Source organism: Sabethes cyaneus, chromosome 2 (genome assembly GCF_943734655.1).
Source record: "Sabethes cyaneus chromosome 2, idSabCyanKW18_F2, whole genome shotgun sequence".
Taxonomy (NCBI): domain Eukaryota; kingdom Metazoa; phylum Arthropoda; class Insecta; order Diptera; family Culicidae; genus Sabethes; species Sabethes cyaneus.
In genome coordinates, this window is record NC_071354.1 from 65,632,074 (window position 1) to 65,652,326 (window position 20,253).

The 20,253-nt window shown below is 41.6% G+C and overlaps 1 protein-coding gene across 1 annotated transcript; it reads left to right on the forward strand.

Annotated features, from left to right (window-relative positions):
- Nucleotides 1–216: 216 nt before the first annotated feature.
- LOC128734083 (sorting nexin lst-4) lies at nt 217–19,312 on the forward strand. Its single transcript, XM_053828084.1, has 2 exons — nt 217–407; nt 15,543–19,312. The coding sequence occupies exon 2, from the start codon at nt 15,544–15,546 to the stop codon at nt 17,269–17,271; it is 1,728 nt and encodes a 575-aa protein (XP_053684059.1). The 5' UTR covers nt 217–407; nt 15,543; the 3' UTR covers nt 17,272–19,312.
- The last annotated feature ends 941 nt before the right edge of the window (nt 19,313–20,253 follow it).

Below are 20,253 nucleotides of genomic sequence, written 5' to 3' on the forward strand. Positions count from 1 at the left end.
ATATACATTACTTAGTTTTCTAATAATATTTGTACATCATTTAATTCTGCAACTATTGTAAATAAATGTAGTAGTTTGAAAACGTATGGGATATTACTTCAATCTGCATAACTTTACCATCTAAATACCCCCAATCGAATCAACTGTGGGCTTCTCGGAAACGTCAAATTCGCTGTCAAAAATTTAAATCTGTCAGCTTTCGCGATGAACGGGCAAATCACGGAGGACGTAAAAAGTGCATCTCCGAAAGAACGACGGAATTTTTAGTGATTTTGGAAAAACACCATACAGTTTTAGCAGTGAAACGGACTGACGGCCCAGCAGTTTTCGACCATCTTACCAGCTACAGGGAAACCAGGATTATTGCACCATAACCACCAGCAGCACGGAGAAAACCCGACAAACAGGTAAGTTTTCATTCTCCACGAAAAAGTTGACGTCATATCAATTATTCACCTTAAGCCCTCTTGGCAATACCTCGAAGAGAACAAAATGTATGTTTTTATTGATGCACCTTCGTTTCGCTGTTTGATGTTGTAAAATGCTATTGTGCAATATGGAGTGAGTTTTTCGTTGCTTAGGCTTTTGTGTCTACTATAGTAGAGTAGCATAGATAAGTAGCAGTGAAATCGTCGCCGTTGCCTAATCCGGATCGGATCGGTTCGGAGCTATTGTTGGGTGATACAACTCTGATCATTCGTGGGGTAACGCCTTGCAAAGGCCAGTAGCGCGTTTCGCAGGGGATTGATTATTGTCGTCTGCTTGCTAATTGAATAACCCATTTAATTAAAGCCGTCTCGTCGGAATCAGTGAGCTTCCCTTGTGATGTGGTGTGCTGCAGCAGGGCAGGCAAAACGGGAAAACATGTTCCAAGGAATTTCCAGTCAATCGTTCTCACCGCTTCTTGTTAGGGGACAAAGGAGTTTCCGTCTGCGACCAGTATGCTGCGCGCGTTGACCTTGTCGTTTTGGTTCGATGTTGTAAACAACAACAGTAAATGCAATTCTTTGTTAGCGGTCCGATGTAAATATGCAACTAATTTAATGTACACGACGGTATGTGAGTGGATTATGAGCTTTTTCGTTTACTATTTTTCTTGTCCATGATATCGCTTTGCCGCGATCTCTTACTGCAACATTCGTAGTAGATGAGTCATGCGGAGATAAATCGCCTCTAACGTGATTGTCTACCCCTTTGGCGTGGTTTGTTAAACTGCATGTTAGAATGGAATGAATTCTATTGATTGAAATTTATCACTCTTCTGAATTAGAATAACTTTTATCTGTTTCTAAATAACTGGGCATTGACTTATACGATGAGCAAACATTTTGGATCGTACCTGCTTTATTTTATCAAGATTGGGTTGCCTTCATGATATTCACATTCTGTGTATGTGTTAGTGAGTTATGCGGCACCGAGAATATGTTGGAGCTATTAGAAATCAAGTGTAATGTTTTCTACCGTCGATTGCGTTGATTTATTTCTGTACGTACCGTACGTATAGAACACACATAATAGCAGCAGCAATGAATGCAGATGCGTTTGGCAAACATGTTTATGATTTTGATTATGCGCGTTAATAATTAGCAATGCTGTCAAAATACCTATTGATATTGGCATCAAGGATGGTTCGATCACTTTGACTCAATTTTGATTCATTTGGCAGTGCCGTCTCAGCCGAGCAAAATTTGTTAAAGTGATATATTGGACATTTGTAGAACAAGTTATTATCTACAATTTTGCTAAATAAAGTTGTGCTGTATCTTCTGTAGTTACGCTTCTACAATGCTAGTACCTCTTTAGTAACTAAATGAACGTTCATTAAGTCACTAAAGAGTTACTAGCTTTGCAGCGCTGTAACTACAAAAGATACAGCAAAACTTTATTTATCAAAATTGTAGATAATAACCAGTTTTATAAATGTCCCATATATCACTTTGTCAAATTTTACTCGACTGAGGCGGCACTCTCAAATGAATCAAAATTCAGTGAAAGTGATCGAACCATCCCTGCTTGGCATTTATCTTTTTTCGAATCAATAAAAGTAATATATGTATCACTCGAAAACTTTCTCCTATGTCACGTTAGTGAAATGTTCTTCTGTAACATTCAAAACCGTAGGTCGTGGGATAATGCCTGAGGCAGAGTTCTACTTGTCCAGCACTTTCTGCGTTTTTATTTCGCAAACCCTAAAGACTTACTTATCACAAGTCCTAGATCACAACGAATCATATGTGTAGAAATTTAAGTTACAATATTTATATATCAGAGGCTTTGCGACGCCTGCGATGAAAAGTAGCGTGTTATGGCAAGAAATTGTGATAGTATTCTACCCAGAATATAGTAACTGGGGACTGGTTCAAATAGAAGTACACTCCTAAATGACCTGTAAATAGGTCGGATTTAGTTGAAGCTAGGTTGAAACTGCAGTGCGCAGTGCGAATATAGATTCGGACCATTTCCTAGTTGCAGTCTGCATGCGCTCAAAACTCTCGACGGTGTATAACACGCGTCGAAGTCGTACGCCGCGACCCAGCATCGAGCAGCTACGAGACACCGGAGTTGCCCAGGAATACGCGCGGCAGCTGGAAGCAGCGCTAGCAACGGAAGAGCAACTTGGCGCAGCAACATCTTGAAGATGGTTGAAAAGGCATTAAGATCGCCATTGGTAGTACTGCTTTAGCGGTACAATTAATCCGAACCGAAAAAACGATTGGTTTGACGGCGAGCAATCAGTGCATGAGAAGAATGCAGCACGTACGAGAATGTTGCAACAGCGTACAAGGGCGAATGTGGAGCAATATAAACAAGCACGGAACAGGCAAAACTGCGGTCTTCCGGAGGGAAAAGCGCCAACAGGAAGAACGAGATCGCGAGGCAATGGAAGAACTGTACCGTGCTAACGATAAACGGAAGTTCTACGAGAAGTTAAACCGTTCGCGCAAAGGCTATGTGCCGCAGGCCGATATGTGTCGGGACTCAAACGGTAATCTTCTCACGAACGAATGTGAGGTGATCGAGAGGTGGAAGCAGTATTATGACGCGCACCTTAACAGCGATGTAACTGAACACGAAGGTGACGATATGGCAATAGATCTTGGAGCACGTGCAGAAGACAGAATACCAGCCCCCGACCTCCAGGAGGTAGCTGAAGAGATCGGTCGGTTGAAGAATAAAGCGGCTGGGGCTAATCAGCTACCTGGCGAGCTGCTGAAATACGGTGGTGACGCACTGGCTAGAGCGCTGCACTGGGTCGTTGTTAAGATTTGGGAGGAGGAGCTACTACCGGAGGAGTGGATGGAAGGCATTGTGTGTACGATCTACAGAAAGAGCGACAAGCTGGATTGCTGTAATTACCGCTCAATCACACTGTTGAACACCGCCTTCAAGGTACTCTCCCAACTTTTATGTCGATTATCACCATTTGCAAAGGAGTTCATGAGGCAATATCAAGCGGGATTCATGGGTGCCCGTACCACCACGGATCAGATTTTCGCGCTTCGGCAAGTGTTGCAGAAATGTCGCGAATACAACGTGTCCACGCATCATTTATTCATCGACTTCAAATCGGCGTATGACACGATCGATCGAGATCAGCTATGGCAGATTATGCACTACTACGGATTTCCGGATAAATTAACGCGATTAGTCAAGGCGACGATGGATCGAGTAATGTGTGTTGTTCGACTATCAGGGGCAGTCTCGAGTCCCTTTGAATATCGAAGAGAGTTACGGCAAGGTGATGGGCATTCATGTTTGCTGTTCAACATCGCTTTGGAGGGTGTGATAAGAAGAGCGGGAATAGACACGAGTGGCACGATATTCACGAAGTCCGTCCAGCTTCTTGGTTTCGCTGACGACGTTGACATCATTAAACGTACTTTTGAGAGGATGGCGGAAACGTACATCGGACTGAAAGCTGAAGCCAAACGGATTGGACCATTAATGTATCGAAAACAAAATACATGGAAGGAAGAGGTTCAAGAGAAGTGAATGCAGACCTCCCTCCCCGGATTCATTTAGACGGTGATGAAATCGAGGTGGTAGAAGAGTTCGTGTATCTGGGCTCACTGGTTACCGCAGACAACGACACCAGCAGAAAAATACAAAAACGCATTATGGCAGGAAATCGTGCCTACTTTGGACTCCGTAGGACGCTGCGATCGAACAAAATTCGCCACTGCACGAAGTCAACAATCTACAAGACGCTGATTAGACCAATAGTCCTTTACGGCCAAGAGGCATGGCCTCGTGGAGGACCAATGCGCCCTTAGTGTTTTCGAACGGAAGGTGTTGCGCACCATCTACGGCGGAGTGCAGATGGAAGACGGAACGTGGAGGAGGCGAACGAACCATGAATTGCATCAGCTGCTTAAGGAACCACCCATCGCTCACACTGCAAAAATCGGTCACCTGCGATGGGTTGGGCACGTCGTGAGGATGTCGGACGACAGCCCGGTTAAAAAAGTTCTCAATAATGACCCTACTGGAACGAGACGGCGAAGCGCGCAGCGAGCAAGATGGATCGATCAAGTGGAAGGCGACCGGCGGACCCTACGCAGACTACGTACCTGGCGAATTTCGACCATGGACCGAGTGGAATGGAGACGACTTCTTCGTACACCAGAGTAAACCACGGCCTGGAGCTGATTAAGTAAAGTAAAAGCACCGCAACTAAGGCCCATCGAAAAATACTAGGCTATTATGAAGAAGGCACTACGGAAGCATCCCAAGGAGGTCCAGTGTGAGGAAGACATGAAAAAGTGGATTTCCGTACAGATGAAGCGGCAGATAGGCTGTACAAAGCTTTTTGAGTGGAGCCAAGCGTAAGGTGCGAGCATACGGCTATGGTATTGAAGTTGAATTAAACAGATATTTCAAGAGCTTATTAATGGGTTATATTTTGTTGTCTGAAGGTTTTAAAAGGATCGGTCAATTAGGTAATTTTCTACAGCGTTTCTTCCGTGGTGCAATTTGTTGTGGGATGTTCCTGATCTGCGAAAGAACTTGATCTGTGAAAAAGATGGCTAAGGCTGGTATCGACGTTCTTTTTTCTGGCAATTTATAACTATACTGAAATAGAATGGTGAAATACTGGTGACAGTTTAGCATTGGACGGTTGAACAATGGCTAGGCGTAAAACTTATCTAGGATAAAGTTGGTGTTTCTGTTTGTAAAGTATTTGGTTGGAAGTTTATACGAACTGGAACTATCGTTGAATAGATGCTGCGCAAATATATGCCATTCCGAGACAGGACGGCTACGGCATCGTCGACTAGGCCATATTGGTCAATACGGCCAGGAAATCATGGCTCGAAAGGGCAGTTTCTACCTTTTAATGGAACAAGGATAAAGGCAAGACTTGGGCCACTTGAGCGTAGTTATTCAGATATCTGTGGGCAATAGATTCGGCAGCATGGGAGGCTCTCGTTACATTCTGTCTTTTATCGATGATTACACTTTATCCGCTGAAAAACAAAATGATGTGGCGGAACGGTTCAGCAGGGCACTAATTAAAAAGGTTCGCTTTGTTCCCATTGAATGCAGGGTGCCAAAAAGCTTATGGTCTAAACTGCCGATGGAACTACTGTCTACTACTGCTACTACTACTACATAACTGTCCCATGTTACATTTTGTCATTTTCGACATTTTGTTGTCTAACTTTATAATTAGTTATGTATTTTTATAATATGAATCGAAAACATGGTGTTTATACTAGAAAAACTCGAAAAAATTTGAGGACAATTTGTCCCACTGGAAAAATGGACGCATATTTGTCTCGCTGCATATACCTTTTCATATAAAATGTTTTCAAGTTGTATACAAAATTTAGTGAAGTTTTTCAATATTATCTCAAAGAGGAACAAATAATTACATCAAAACTAAGTAATTTTAGAAAAATCAGTTTTTCAACTTTGAGTGCGATTTTCTCATTTTTGTGTTTTGTAACATGGGACAGATATGCTTCCAGCGGCAGTAAAGCAGTATTAGCATCAGTTTAGCATTGGACGGTTGAACAATGGCTAGGCGTAAAACTTATCTAGGATAAAGTTGGTGTTTCTGTTTGTAAAGTATTTGGTTGGATTTCTGGACAGCAACGTAAGAAATTGGATACCAAAGTCGTGAGATCAGATGGTCATGAATAAATATGCTCCAAATGGTTATCTACTTTGGAACCGAAACTCCCGAATGTAGTGATTGCTCGTAACGTCAAGTTCGACGAGTCTTTTTTTCCATATGTAGAGGTATAGAGAATGGAAGATAAGCAGAAGTTTCGTTTTTGATTCATTGCGCTCGATTCATTGCAGGATGAAATTATTGAGTTGAGCTGAAGAGTTAAACCTGGAATTCGCAAGCAGTGAATCAGAATTAGATAGTGAACCATCTGACACAGAATAAGACGACCCGCTCCCTTCTCAGTCAAGAAGACACGTGACTCAAGGAGAAATGTTGTCAACGTTGTAATTTTATGGATTGAAGGAATCCCCAAGGTGCTGGAATGAGAAATTTAATCAAAAGCTGGTCAATTTGGAATTCTAAAAGACGAGTTTAATATTATTCTACATGTGGACGATCTGTTGATTGTCGGACGTAAACTCGAATAGATTTCGAAGTCGAAAAAGCAACTAAGTCAATTTGCCAAGAAGGATTGTACTACCACACAGCTGCTTCTTGAGCATTAACCTAGATTACAACCGAGCAGAGGGCTCTGCGTTTGTCTCAAGTAAGCTGTAATAAAAAACTATTGGTTTGTTCAAATATAACAATTTGTCACCCGGTAAAGGCTTTAATGGAATACAACTTTATCGTGACGGTGGTCCAACATATGGACCATATCGTAAACTGTTGGGATCACTGATGCATGTAATGCTTTAACAAGGCCAGATTAGTGCAAGATCCGATTGAATTTCTTGACCTTTTAATGCATCTCATTAGCCCTTTCGGTAATGGTTCAGCAAGAAGCTTAATAGTAACAGTAATAATTCTGCTAGTTTACGCGTTTGTTATAGCAATCATAAATTGATTTTTTCATTCCAATTCCACCTTTCATCCTGTTCGGAAGCTTTAATAGACGTTCCTTATTCAAAGTTTCAATTCCGGTTCCTAGTTCCAATATATAACCCCAAAGGTTTTTGCTTTGTGTTAAAAATTGGCTTCGAATTTCGTGCAGAGAGAATCAATAAATATATACCTAATCAGTAAAAACAAAGCACATTCAAAGCGCTGGTTCAATGATGAGCATAAAGCACTACCAATCTCGACAGCGGACAAATTCTGAAATAACAGTTCTTTTACAATAGAGCTTCCATACGGCACAACGGACAGAATTAACAATTGGAAAAATAGGCAATCAATTTGACAAACACACCCGTCGTAGGACCCGTGTCGTAGGATCGTGATAACATGCATAGTCAGTTTCAATATCGCATGCACTTGCCACTGCAATGCACTAGCACTGCCATTTAATCCTTTATCATTCTGTTACACATTGCACGGCTGCTGCAGCTGGTCGGTGCATGCATGAGCACAGATCGATGCGTTTCGGTGCAGATTGATGGGAGGTATCATTCATTATGCACACTGCTTCGACGAATGTCGAATTGAACAGGGTGAGCTCTAATTACGCGAAACACGCGAGAGCAGCTTAATTTAGACGAACGCATTCCGGCAATGCACACGCACTCTGATTGATGACGGTGGCTCATTTGGCAACGGATGGATGGCCTTTATCGAGCATGATATACTGCTTCCCGGTCGAGCTCATTGTTTCGGATTTATTTTCAGGGATTGGATAATTATCAGTGGCAGGCTCTTTTTTTTGTTTTTGCCGATGGCATCACCGGTCGCCGGGTTGGGCGGAACCAGATTGATTAACTCTTGGTCCTGATCATGAATGACCAATCGTGAAACAATCAAAACGGGCCGGGGCCTGATGGAAGGTAAGTCCACTTATCGATTGAACGGTCTATTGATGTTCATTCAGTCGAAAACTGGATTCGAAACAACTTCTTTTTTTTAATTTTCGGGTCAACGGCTCTAAAAAACTATGAATTGTGCTAAAATTAGTAAGAGTAATCGCAGACAATGTCTCGAAAAGACGATTGCGGAATACAACAGTACTTTGATTCTATGTGATATGGTGAGAAATGACGCCAAGGTCATATTCCCCACGATTCGCACATACATGCGATTGAGATGTCGTGTCATTAACGAGCAAATTGCCGACCTCCGTACTTCATCTGGCTTGCAAGATCAGAATGTATGACGACTGGCGAATTCTGCTGAAGTTGCATCATGCGAGCGAATCAGCAATCTGTACAGAATGCATTTAGCACTCCTTTCCTTTTCATGTAGCAGGTGAATTAAAATGATATTCTCTTGGAAGTGCGCTAACAAGTTTGCAAGGGTTTAGTATGGAGTTACACTATTTAGCTTCCTCCGGCTGGGTACACTAAAAATGCGAATTAAAATGATGTGTATTAAAAATGGTTTCATCAGTCAAAATTTGCCAGGTTCTGAGAGTTGCCCAAACTGTCATGTGTCATGTTTTTTCTTTGTTTTCGGAAAAATTTATGATTACAAATCGTCGAAACGATTTACGCTTTTGAACAGTATCGGTAATGTAAACAAAACAACCACAATTCCGAAATTTCTTATAATCGATGAAACCGGTAAAAAATCATTTGATGTAATAAATGTCGTTCCAGAGGTATAGAGATAGCTGATTAAACCTCTGGGACGTAATTATAATTGATAGGAATTGTGAAAGAGTCCTCCGAGTGACAAATGGCGAGGCACTTTAGCACCAAAATGATATAGAAATAGTAGATTTGCAATTGTGCTGTAATGTAATATTCATCGTTGATATATGAACCAAAACTAACCTTTTGGTGAATTTTAAACAATTTATTTGGACAGGAAATGAGAAATTTGCACGAAAAATCGATAACTTAATTAACTGTTTGGCATGTTACTCCATCCTGTCGGAATTATAGATCATCGAATTATATACCTATCAAAATTTTCTCTCTTTGCTGGTTGAATTAGCGATTACAGCCTCATTTTCGAATGCATCTCTTGCATTACATCCCAACGGTTCTTTAGTTGGTTTTGCGATTGCGATTTTCTCTGGAGCCTCTTCCTACCATATATTTAGTTTGTGACGCATTAATTGATAACCCAGTGCTAGCCTTCGCCGTCCCAAGGTTTCTAGTGACGATGTCGAGGTCGTCTGCGAAGGCTAGAAAATGGCAACATTTGCTGAAAATCGTTCCCCGTTTCGATGCTCGCTGGCCAGAACACACCCTCAATATTGATGTTGAATGACATTCAGAGCAGTCCACCACCTGCCGCAATCCTCTGTGCGATTCGAAGGCACTCAAAAAGGTCCCCGAAACACGCACGAAGTATTTCGCTCGCTCCGGAGCAGCTTCGATCAGCAGCGTCAGTTTGTCCGGAAAACCTTACTGAGGCATTATCCGCCAAAGCTGTTTACGCACGACCGTATCGTATGCTGCCTTGAAATCCACGAAAATATGATACGGATAATATGGTGGACTTGTCAGGGAGTAAAAATTTGTTCTACAGTAGCAGGGGCCCCCATAAAACCCGCCTGATACTGCTCTACGTATTCCCTTGCTTTCTATTGTGGATATACGACGTAATAAAACCTGGGAGAGCACCTTGTAGGTGACGTTGATGAGCTTAAAACTGCAGTAATTGTAGCAATCGAGCCGATTGCTCTTTTGACGTAGCACTACGTCTTTCAGGAAAGTAACTGGTTATTCCATAAAATCTATCTCGAAAAGTAATCAGGTTTTGAACGCTAATAGTTTAGCGGTTTCAAAATCGATTTTCTACATTTTTGCACCAATCGATCGGAAAATCTTCTATGCAGCGACCCAAATAAAGAACGCCAATGATTCTTAAGTGTGCAGTGCCTTGTTGAAATCCTCGCTTCGTGATCGGCTGAAAAAGGTGTCATCAAAGTTTTAACATGCTTTTATAAATAAAGAAAGAATGTCTTCGTCCCAACAGGTCGATTGAAGCTAGACCAATTTGACGTCTTCGCTTTGAAAGTACGCCACAAAAAGTGACAAAGCCCCCTCGTCCTAACAAGATTTCTCTCGACCGCGAAAAATGACAGAAATTCCTTGTTCCAACAAATCGCAAATGTTTTACGGCGAGACGATTAAACCTAGACAAATTTGATATATGTATAGGGGAAGTGCGCTAATGCTGGAGTGTTCGGTTTCAACATGATTCTGTATGTATGCGCATGTTTGCCGGTTCATTAGAAGAGTAGTGAAAAGAGAATGTAGGGTGTTGTGTGATTGAAAGCGATCGAATTGGTAACATCTCTTCAACGTGGGGGCACGGTTGGAAATAAATACAATCTTTGATTTCTGAAAAGTAACAGGAAAGCAGTTGTTTTGTACTTGATTGTTGTTAAATTGTTTCCAAATGCACATTCTTACCGGGGCAATTATGACGTGTCCTCGAACCTAGATACAAGAGATTTGAATAAAGCACGTGGTTTGATTCAACTATCTTTTAGAATTAAGGCTCAAAAGCGCGCTATTTAATTCTACAAATCTAATGCATACTGTGATCTCTTCAAACAATGATACGATAAATATCAACATCAAGTGAAGACTGTTTTCTTCCTTGGTCTGGGAAGTGGGCTGTAAATAGCGAGCTTAGACGTTGTACCAAATACCCAGTGATGATTCTCTTCCGCTGTGGTTACTATTTTTTTATTATTATTAACGTCAACAGGGAAAATATCACCCCAATGACAAAATAATTAACGCATTTACATTTCTCGTCTGTATAGATATAACAATAGATATTAACATAAAACACGTCTAAAATTACGCGTATTTTTTCCTCGATACACATTAAAGTTAAATACATGGTAACATTGATTGAATAGACGAGACATACTGCGCACTGGTTCATGTAGACCATAATTCATCCTAGCTGCAGTAGTACTGAGAAATGAATGATATCGTAGATGGCGGCGACGTATATTGATATACAGCATGCTGGGGAGTGTTGAACAACCAATGTTGTTCAGCAGAAGATCACAAATAAAGAATACTTTTGCCACATTGCGTCTCTCCTCTAGTAAATCCAGGCCGATCAGTATGCAACGGTTTTTATAGCTGGGTAAGTTCCGTGGATCCATCCATTTGAGATGATGTAAGTCGAAGCGAATGAATTTTCGCTAAACAGCCTCGACACGTTGAATTTCGTTCCGGGAATAAGGAGACTAGACGGCAGACGCCTAATCCAGTACAGGTCGCACAATTGAACAATAGAGAGTTTTCAAGCGGTAGATGTCCTTAAACTTTTTCGCGAATCGAAATAAAAAAAATCCAGCTGTGAAGAAGCTTTTACCGCTACGTATGAAATGTGATCCTTGAATGTTAATTTTGCATCGATTAAAACACCCAAATCCATAACTGTGAATTCGCGTAGTAAACGTACTGCCAAGGTATAGTCATAGTGGAATAGTGAATGTTTTCGTCTAAATGAGATTACCGAGCACTTGAACACAAGTCGGTTAATTTGACACCATTTAGCGAAGATTTCCAGCTGCCCCTGCAGAAAAGTCATATCCTGTGCTTGTTTTATCGTATGATGTAGCTTTAGATTGTCAGCGTATGAGAGTTTCGCGCATTTCAAAATGGAATTAACGTCGTTCATATACAGTAGGAATAAAAACGATCCTAGGTGGCTTCCTTGGGGAACACCAGAACAAACCGGAGATGGTGAAGAAATGTGATCACCAATTTTCACAGGCATGCTTCGACCATATAGGTAAGATTGAAGCCAGAGTAACAAATGTTCGTTCATGCCAAATGGGTCAAATTTGGCAATTGCAATTTGATTATTCATTTTATCATATGCTGTAGATAAGTCTGTGTATATCGCGGCCATTTGATGACCATTCTCAATTTGGCGTGTTACAAACGAAGTGAAGGAAGTCAAGTTGGTTATTGTAGATCGTTTAGGCATAAAGCCGTGCTGATCCAACGAGAGAGCAAACTCCTGGAGAATAATCAACTCAAACAGATTAGAAGTGGCACTTAATACAGTTATTCCTCGGTAGTTCGATACTACCCGTTTGCAACCTTTTTAAAGACAGGAAAAACACATGACTGTTTCCAACAGTTTGGAAAAATACCTGAAGATAGGTTGAATACGGCTGCATGCGGCTCCATACAGCGTTTCAGAATGTTTGACGAGATACCGTCAGGATCATATCCTGTGGAGGATTTTAGTGTTTTTCCAGCTGAGCTAACCATACCAATGGAGATAATAAACTGCGGCAAAGGTACAGAAAATCGTGGAACATTTTCGATGGCGACGGCTACATCCTGCGGTTCGAGATGTTCATTGGTGAAAACGTTACTGAAATGAGAACGGAACAAGTCGGCAATGTCAGCAGTGGAGTCGACTTCGAACAGACTATAAGACATCGTAGAGGGTAATCCAGTCCAGATACTTAACGTTGCTCATTCACGTAGCGCCAAAAACTTTTTGGGTTTCCCTTGCGACGGCGTTGCAGATTGTTCTGGTGGGCGTTATACAGGCGATCATTGAGTTGCTTATAGGTAGAATTTATTTCTACGTATCTTATTCTCGTGGCGTCAGTGCATCAGTACTTGCTGTGTCATATACACGTTTCGGGTGGGCTGCACGTTTCATCGTTTTAAGGCGCTTGAGATCAGCGTTCGTCCAGGCTGGTTCAGGCGGTACGCGCTTAGGCTTAGACTAAGACTGGGCAGTGGCCCAGAAAATCGTTCATACCGTTGAAATTGGTTTTACTAAAGTCATATGAGAGGCTTTCGGGAGTATCCCGGAAGCGTTACTGTGACCTGATCTTTAATTGCGTTAGTAAATGATTAGAGAATGATGCCTGCGGATCTTTACCGGAGCTTCTGTAACCGTACAGTCTACCACAGCTCGTCACTAACGAAGCACAGATCAAGGGTCCGATGATTCTCGTTTTCAATCGCATTCATCTGTCTTAGTCCAGCGGTGCTGTATATATCAAGCAGTTTTCGCGGGGCCATATCGATGGACGATCGAGAGGTGATCGGGAACAGAGAACCGTGGGAATTACGCTGCCTAGAGATCGCGCTTAAGTTGAAATCACCCAAAATAACAATTTTATCTCTAGGCTTCAATCGTGACACAATCCAATTGATAGCTTCGAGATGGTTGTCCATCAGGTTTTTGTCGTTGACTCGATCGGGAGGGATGTAAACTACGCAGAGATAGAGTATTGCGTCAACAGTGATAATCGCGACCCATAATTGTTCAACTACCGAACTGTGCGGGACTTGAATCATGAGCGAACAGTTAAAAAAGCAGCTAGGGTAGACGCACCATTAGTGGTGGTAGTACCAGTAGTGGTGGAAACTCGAATTATTCCATTATTTTTGCAGATTTTGGTACAAGTTGCATAAGTATCGAGCTACCAGTAACAGTATTATATGATAAGTATCAAACTTGTACCAAAATCTGCAAGAATAATGGAATAATTCGAGTTTCTACCACTACTGGTACTACCACCACTAATGGTGCGTTTACCCTACTTTGATGAAAGGTAGAAGGAGAAATTAGTTCGTTTATGTGATCTAAATACTCGCAAATTTTTTGTGGGTTATAGGATCACAATATTCAGTTGGGTACATTTACATATTATTTATTGATTGTTGACAGTGCAAAGCGCTGGAAGCTACATAGATCTATATCGCTATTTCAAGACTAGTCACTACAAATGCGTGATGGTTACAACAGCTTGATTCAAGCTTCAGAAGAAGCAAGATGTATCGTCGAATTATAACACTTAGACCTAAAAATAGTCTTCAAATACGAAATCTATAGAAAGGTCTGTAGCAAAGAGGCTGAAAGTCTCTGAAATAAAGAATCAAATCAAATAAAGGTCCGTAGTATCAATGTTAAAGAGAGGGACTGTACCGATAGGTGTATAAATTCGTAGTCCTACGCCAAGTCTGCGTTTGAGTCCTGAGACAGAGACCAGATTAACCAGATCAATGAAAGAAATTGCATCATACGACAAAACAGGAAGGATGAGTAAGCTGAATCCGTTCGATAATCATTATTGAATAGTTCTATGGCTTTATGTATTTTTGCAAAGCCTTTTCCAAATAGCATATTTATTAGGTATTAGGAATTAGCAGCAGGTGAAGTTCTTGCGAAGACCTTGACAAAAAAACTACAGTCTTTCACCGACAACTGGCACTGAACTTTAATTAATTACCTCGCCGTTCTACTTCGTGCTTATTTTCGCGGTGGTCAGACCCCGGGGGCATGGTACGGTGTGGCATTATGTGCTACATAGATATGCGATTATAACCGATATTGCCATCCATTCATCGATCTACTAATTAGTCATAGTGGTTTGTTTTTGGTGGTTGTATGCTTGCCACCCCAGAACCAGCTCACCATTGGTATTCGCCGGTTTCTTCTCGCCCCTTTTCTAGATAACAACCATTCATCAAAGCCAACCCGACCGAGTGTCGTTTCTCGTTAACTAGAACAGAACTGCTGGAGCGATGCGATGCGCTGCGCTGGTAACGGTCGACCAGGACTGATTGACCGACCGACGACGCCGTGAATGCAGCGGTTGCCCCAGCAATGGGGAGGGATTGCCGAGTTCCCCGAATAAGCGATGTTGATTCAACCGTGGATGGGGTCGTAGTAAATTGGCCATGTTCAACGCAGGTCCCATTTTGGTTGGAGTGTAGGGTAAACACTGCAGACGATTTCCGTCCTTGTTGAAAGATTAACCGACTGACAAAAATTACCGTTGTCACTCTCTTTCCGTCGCCGTCGGATAAACGTTACACTGCACTCTGGCTGGTCCAGTGTATCCGCAGTGGGTAATCGTATGGATAGAGAGTGCTTTGATATAATAGAATTTTACACCACACATAGTATCGGTTGGTCAGAGTCCCCCATCCTCGTGTGGCATGAATATTGGCTGTTTGTTTTAACCGGAGGCAAACTTTGACACACTGATCGAGTTTTGTCGTACGTCACGTTCCGCGTTCCCTCTTGTAAAAAGCAACAACTGTGTTCTTGGTCGAAGACTCTTCGCCGCACACTTTTTGTTGCCCATTGCAGCCGATTTTCGTCGACGGCTGGCGGACGGCGCTTATCTGCAGTCGGCACACATCCGAGGTTATATTGCCTTCTATATCGTTAATTTAGTGCGGGTTGGTTGCGGGTATGTGTTATGTAATGTTCATAACACCTATCGAGTATTATGCTTGCTCGTTTGTAAGTTGGATGTCAACATCGTTGGCAGCGGCTTATCGTTATGAATGTAATTTAACATTTTGTTTATGCTTAGCGAGTCGCACGTTCAATGATTTGTTGTTCGAGAGGGAAAGCTTGGATAATTTTTTCGTGTAAAAAATATGCCTCTAATCGCTAATAAAAAATTGCTAATTTATTAACCACAATTTAATTTTGTATCTGTTTGTTTTCTCCATTTCAGAATGTCTCGCGTGCAGGTGCTATACGACTTTGCTGGTGAGCCTAATTCGGCGGAAATAACCATCACCGTTGGGGAAATTCTGACCGTCACGAACACTGAGGTAGGTGAGGGCTGGTGGGAAGGTACAAATTCCCGCGGTCAGCGGGGCCTATTTCCGGCCGCCTACGTGGAAGTGTTAGCCAACAATGCAGGACCACCGAAGATGCCTCCGCCGCCGCTAGTGGCGGCGCCGGTTGCCAAACAGCAACAGCCGCAGCAACAACCACCGCCAGGACCAAGATATGACCAGACGGCAGACGACTGGGGAGACCAACAGGACGACTGGGAAGACGATTGGGACGATGATAATGATACGTATTCAGAGATTGGACCCGGTAATACTGGAGGAGGAGGAGGGGGCGGACATGCAGGTGTAACGAATGTTAACAATAATCAGAATGGAAACTTTCAGAGCAGTAATTATTATGCCAATGCCAACTTGCCGGCACTTCCCGCAGGAGCTCACGATGGAGACTCGGTGTCTTTGGCTTCGACGGTAGTGGGCGGAACGAGAAGAACAACCTCATCAACGAAAATATTCAAAAGTGGTGATGCCTATTTGATGGGATTGACTGTACCCGCCGTTTCGGAAAGTGATCGAGTGCAGATTCTTCAAACAGAAGGCGGAATCATTTGGAAGCCGATGCGAGACAGTTACACCGTTACAGTCGACTCTCCGAAAAAGGAGAAAAAATTCAATGGCCTTAAGAGCTTTATCGCTTATCAGTTGACGCCTTCGTTCAACAACGTTGCAGTATCTCGACGATATAAACACTTTGACTGGTTGCATGAACGTTTAGTGGAAAAGTTTTGTTTAATTCCGATCCCGCCCCTGCCGGATAAGCAAATTTCCGGCCGGTACGATGAAGAATTCGTTGAACATCGTCGTGTACAACTGCAGGAATTCGTTGACTGGATGTGTCGACATCCGGTACTCTCAACTTGTGCCGTTTGGATGCATTTCCTGACGTGTACCGACGAGAAAAAGTGGAAAACAGGAAAACGATCGGCCGAAAAAGATCCACTAGTGGGAACGACGTTCTGTGCTGCCATATTTCCTCCGGACAAAACTTTGCTACACTCACAGGTTGAGCCGCAGGTGGACTCTTGCACACTGTTCGTGCCTCAAATGAATACGGCTGTCAAAACGCTAGCACAAATTTGCACCGATGAGACGAAGAAATTTCAACTTCAGTGGAAGCAGGACTATCAGCGAATTGGTGAAGGTTTGTCGGAGCTGGCCCGTGCCTTGGACATCGATGAACGCCGCCAGGTTAGTCAGGTTAGCCTTTCGAGTTCGGTTGGACAGGCAGCGGGTATTTTCATTAACATTGGGCAAATGTTTGCCGACCAACCGAAGCACGATTTCATTCCGTTCTCGGACCGGTTGCACATATACCGAGGTTTGCTGAATAGCTATCCGGATTCACTCAGCGAGTACAGAAATGCGGTCCAAAAGCGAAAAGATTGCGAGAAGCTGACCGCGGAACAGAAGATGGAAAACAGTCAGCTGGCTGAAGTGAACCGACGCGTGGACGTGATGTCATACGCGCTGTTGGCGGAAATGGCACACTTCCGCCAGGAACGGGACACCCATCTGAAGGATACGATCGGTAATTTCATAGGAGCGCAGATCGAGTTTTACAAGAACATTGTCCGCCGATTGGAACAGGCGCAGTCGCACTTCTAGAAGGTTAGGCCAAAACAGCTAGCAGCGAGCTAGTAACCGCTTTCGGTTGCTTTCGAGGTTGGTTCTGTCGCTAAATTGCTAAGTTTAAAATTTACTCTGCCACTGTTGGTACACACTATTGGTATTGTACCCTTTATTTTCTGAAATTAGGTTTTTATTTTAATAAATTGGAAAACCGCATGTAACAAACAAACAAAAAACTTTTCATTTGTTGTCTTGCGGAGTTTCCGACATTTTTGCATGGTAGAAAAAAAAACATTCGAAAGATGGGTTTGATGTTGAGCAGTAAAACCTACTTTTTCTGCCAAATTTACGTATTGAACATTTCTTATACGTATATTACTTGTAAACTCATGTCTTTTATGTGTTGATATAAAATGTTAGCAGTCGCCGGATTGGTATAATTCGCATTGGCAGTATTGATATACACGAATGAGGATGTTGGAGAAAATGTGCTGATCGCTCTATCTCAGTTAGCAGACAATGTTAGTCCCGGTGTTATTATTTTGGATAATTGGACTATTTTATAATAATCTTTTCAGTCAACAGCTGCAGATAGGATATTTTTGCATTATATTTTGTTCAATTTTCCGCTTTTGTGGTTATATTCTGGTTAAATTTAAGTGTCATAGATTTTATTATTGAATTTTTAAAATTATAAAGTATTATCATTATTACTGTTTCATTTTTCACACATGCTCTTCTGATTACAAAGTTGTCATTTGAATCAGAAACATCCCATGGATGGAATAGGCACCCCATTGAAGCTGGAAGTAAATTTGTTGTAAATTTGTCGAATTCTTATAATAAATACATATTATCCGAATTGTTATTTCGGTCTCAACTGAGAAAGAGCCATTATGGAACAAAGCGTAATACCATCTGTAGAATACCATTAACTGATGAAAATTGAATGATAGCATCACAGGATCGTTTTGAACTCGAAGAAGCGCTCGGAAAAGATCAGAAAAGAAACGAGAGGCGAGTATAGGCCACGTGTGATAATCCCTCTAATTGTTAAAAAATACATGCTAGCGAACTTTTGATTGTGCAGGGCTGACTGTTGAGATTTGTACACTCTTAAATGTGTTTACCTGTAAGCTTAGCTAAAACTTGATTCAAGTTAGGTACTCAGAATGTCTTTGAAGTGTACAACATGTTGAGGAGTTTTAATTAAGTTTTAGCTACATCAAATCTATTAAACGATAAACACATTAAAGGGTGTAGAGTTATTCTGGAATAGCATCTACTGAATCGAAAGGCTGATGTTTCGACTGTGAAGAAACGGTCCGCCAACGGTCATTCTATGTTTGTTGTAGGTACTCCTCATTCAATCTTTTCAACTTCCCTCTATCCAAACCCTTACAACACGCGTCTGTCAACTCAAGACAGTGATAAATAACACGCGCTCGCACACGCTAATGATATTCGCTTACATTTATTAAAAAAAATCAAAATAAACTAAGAAGAATGGTCTGCTCTAAGGATTGGGGGTAAATACACGACCCGCTAGTTACGTAAAATATATTTCATATATTTTTTATACAGAAAACACACACAAGGGTAACAATCATTCTAGTAGCTGCACGCTGTAAAAGTGTAATTTCAGGTACATTTACAAAACACGCATTCAAAATGAAATGGAGATAAAAACTGATGATAGATGAGTGTATATTCGTGAATCGCCACAACCTACCGTTTTCGTAGAGAAACTACTACAGAAAGTAGTTATACACAGCTCTGAACAAGCTACGTTTGGGCGCAAGCAAACCCGCTTCACTAGAAGTAATATTTAGAAGTTAAGCAGAAAGGCTACCAAATGAAGAAAGTGTGCATTGAAACTGCAAACTGTTTATATATTTTGTACGCAAGAATGGAGTTTTAAAATGTATATTATTGAAGTATGTTTATATAGCTACAACAACAACAACAACAGCAAACGCAACGCAAAGTTTCAGATGCGGCAAAATAGCGAAAGTGCTTCTTTTCGATCTTATACCACAGGGAAAATGATGTAACGTGAATAAATAAAACGTTTGTTTCACTGGAACCAAACTCAAGTTGTAGTGTATCGAGTTGTGAAATTTCATGTCGAAATCTGTCCTTAAGTAGGGTAGCACGTATCAGCCTAGTCAGTTTTGTTAGAAAAAAACATGTTCAAGCATAATTCGCCACAGCTCATTTCGTTTGACTGAATCGTACGCCGCCTTGAAGTCTATGAAGAAATTGTGTCTTTAAACAGTTGAATTCTCGGATATTATCGAGGATTGGTCGTAAGGTGAACATTTGGCCTGTTATGGAGCGTCCCATTCGAAACAAAGATTTTCTGCAAGGACCTCAATCTATGAAACAGGATACGGGAGAGAATTTTGTATGCGCAATTGAAGTAGGTAATGCCTCGATAATTGCTGCATTTGAGCGGATGGTTCTTTTCGTAAACAGGGCATATGAAACCTTCTGAGTGTTCGTAGGTAGTTACTTACCCTTTAGTATAACCTTGCACTATACAGCCGTTCGCTTCCGACTTTCAAAAGTTTGGCGGCATTTTCAGCTGCTTTTTTGACGTAGTGTTACGTTTTACGGCAAGGTTTGGGATAGGGTATCATTGCAAAAAATCAAAAAATGCGAGTGTCACGAAAAAATGATAGGTTTTGAGCTCTAACTAGAAATATTTTTGAAGGAATAAGTTGAAGGAAAATTTCATTTAATTCTACTATAACAAAGTTACAGGAGAATTAAATGAAATCCTACCTTTTCTCTTTGATTGTCTTGATAATTCCTTATTGTGATGTACCACCAACAGGAACACGAGCGGTGCCGCAGTCATTTTAATTTCAATAATCGTCACATTGAAAAATTGTCTGCCGTGAACAAGTGATAGCAATTAAAACCAAGTTAACACCAAATTAAACACTAATTCACCGCAACAAATGCGCAGGAAAACGCATTAAAACTAAACCCAATGTTTTGTTTTAATAATTA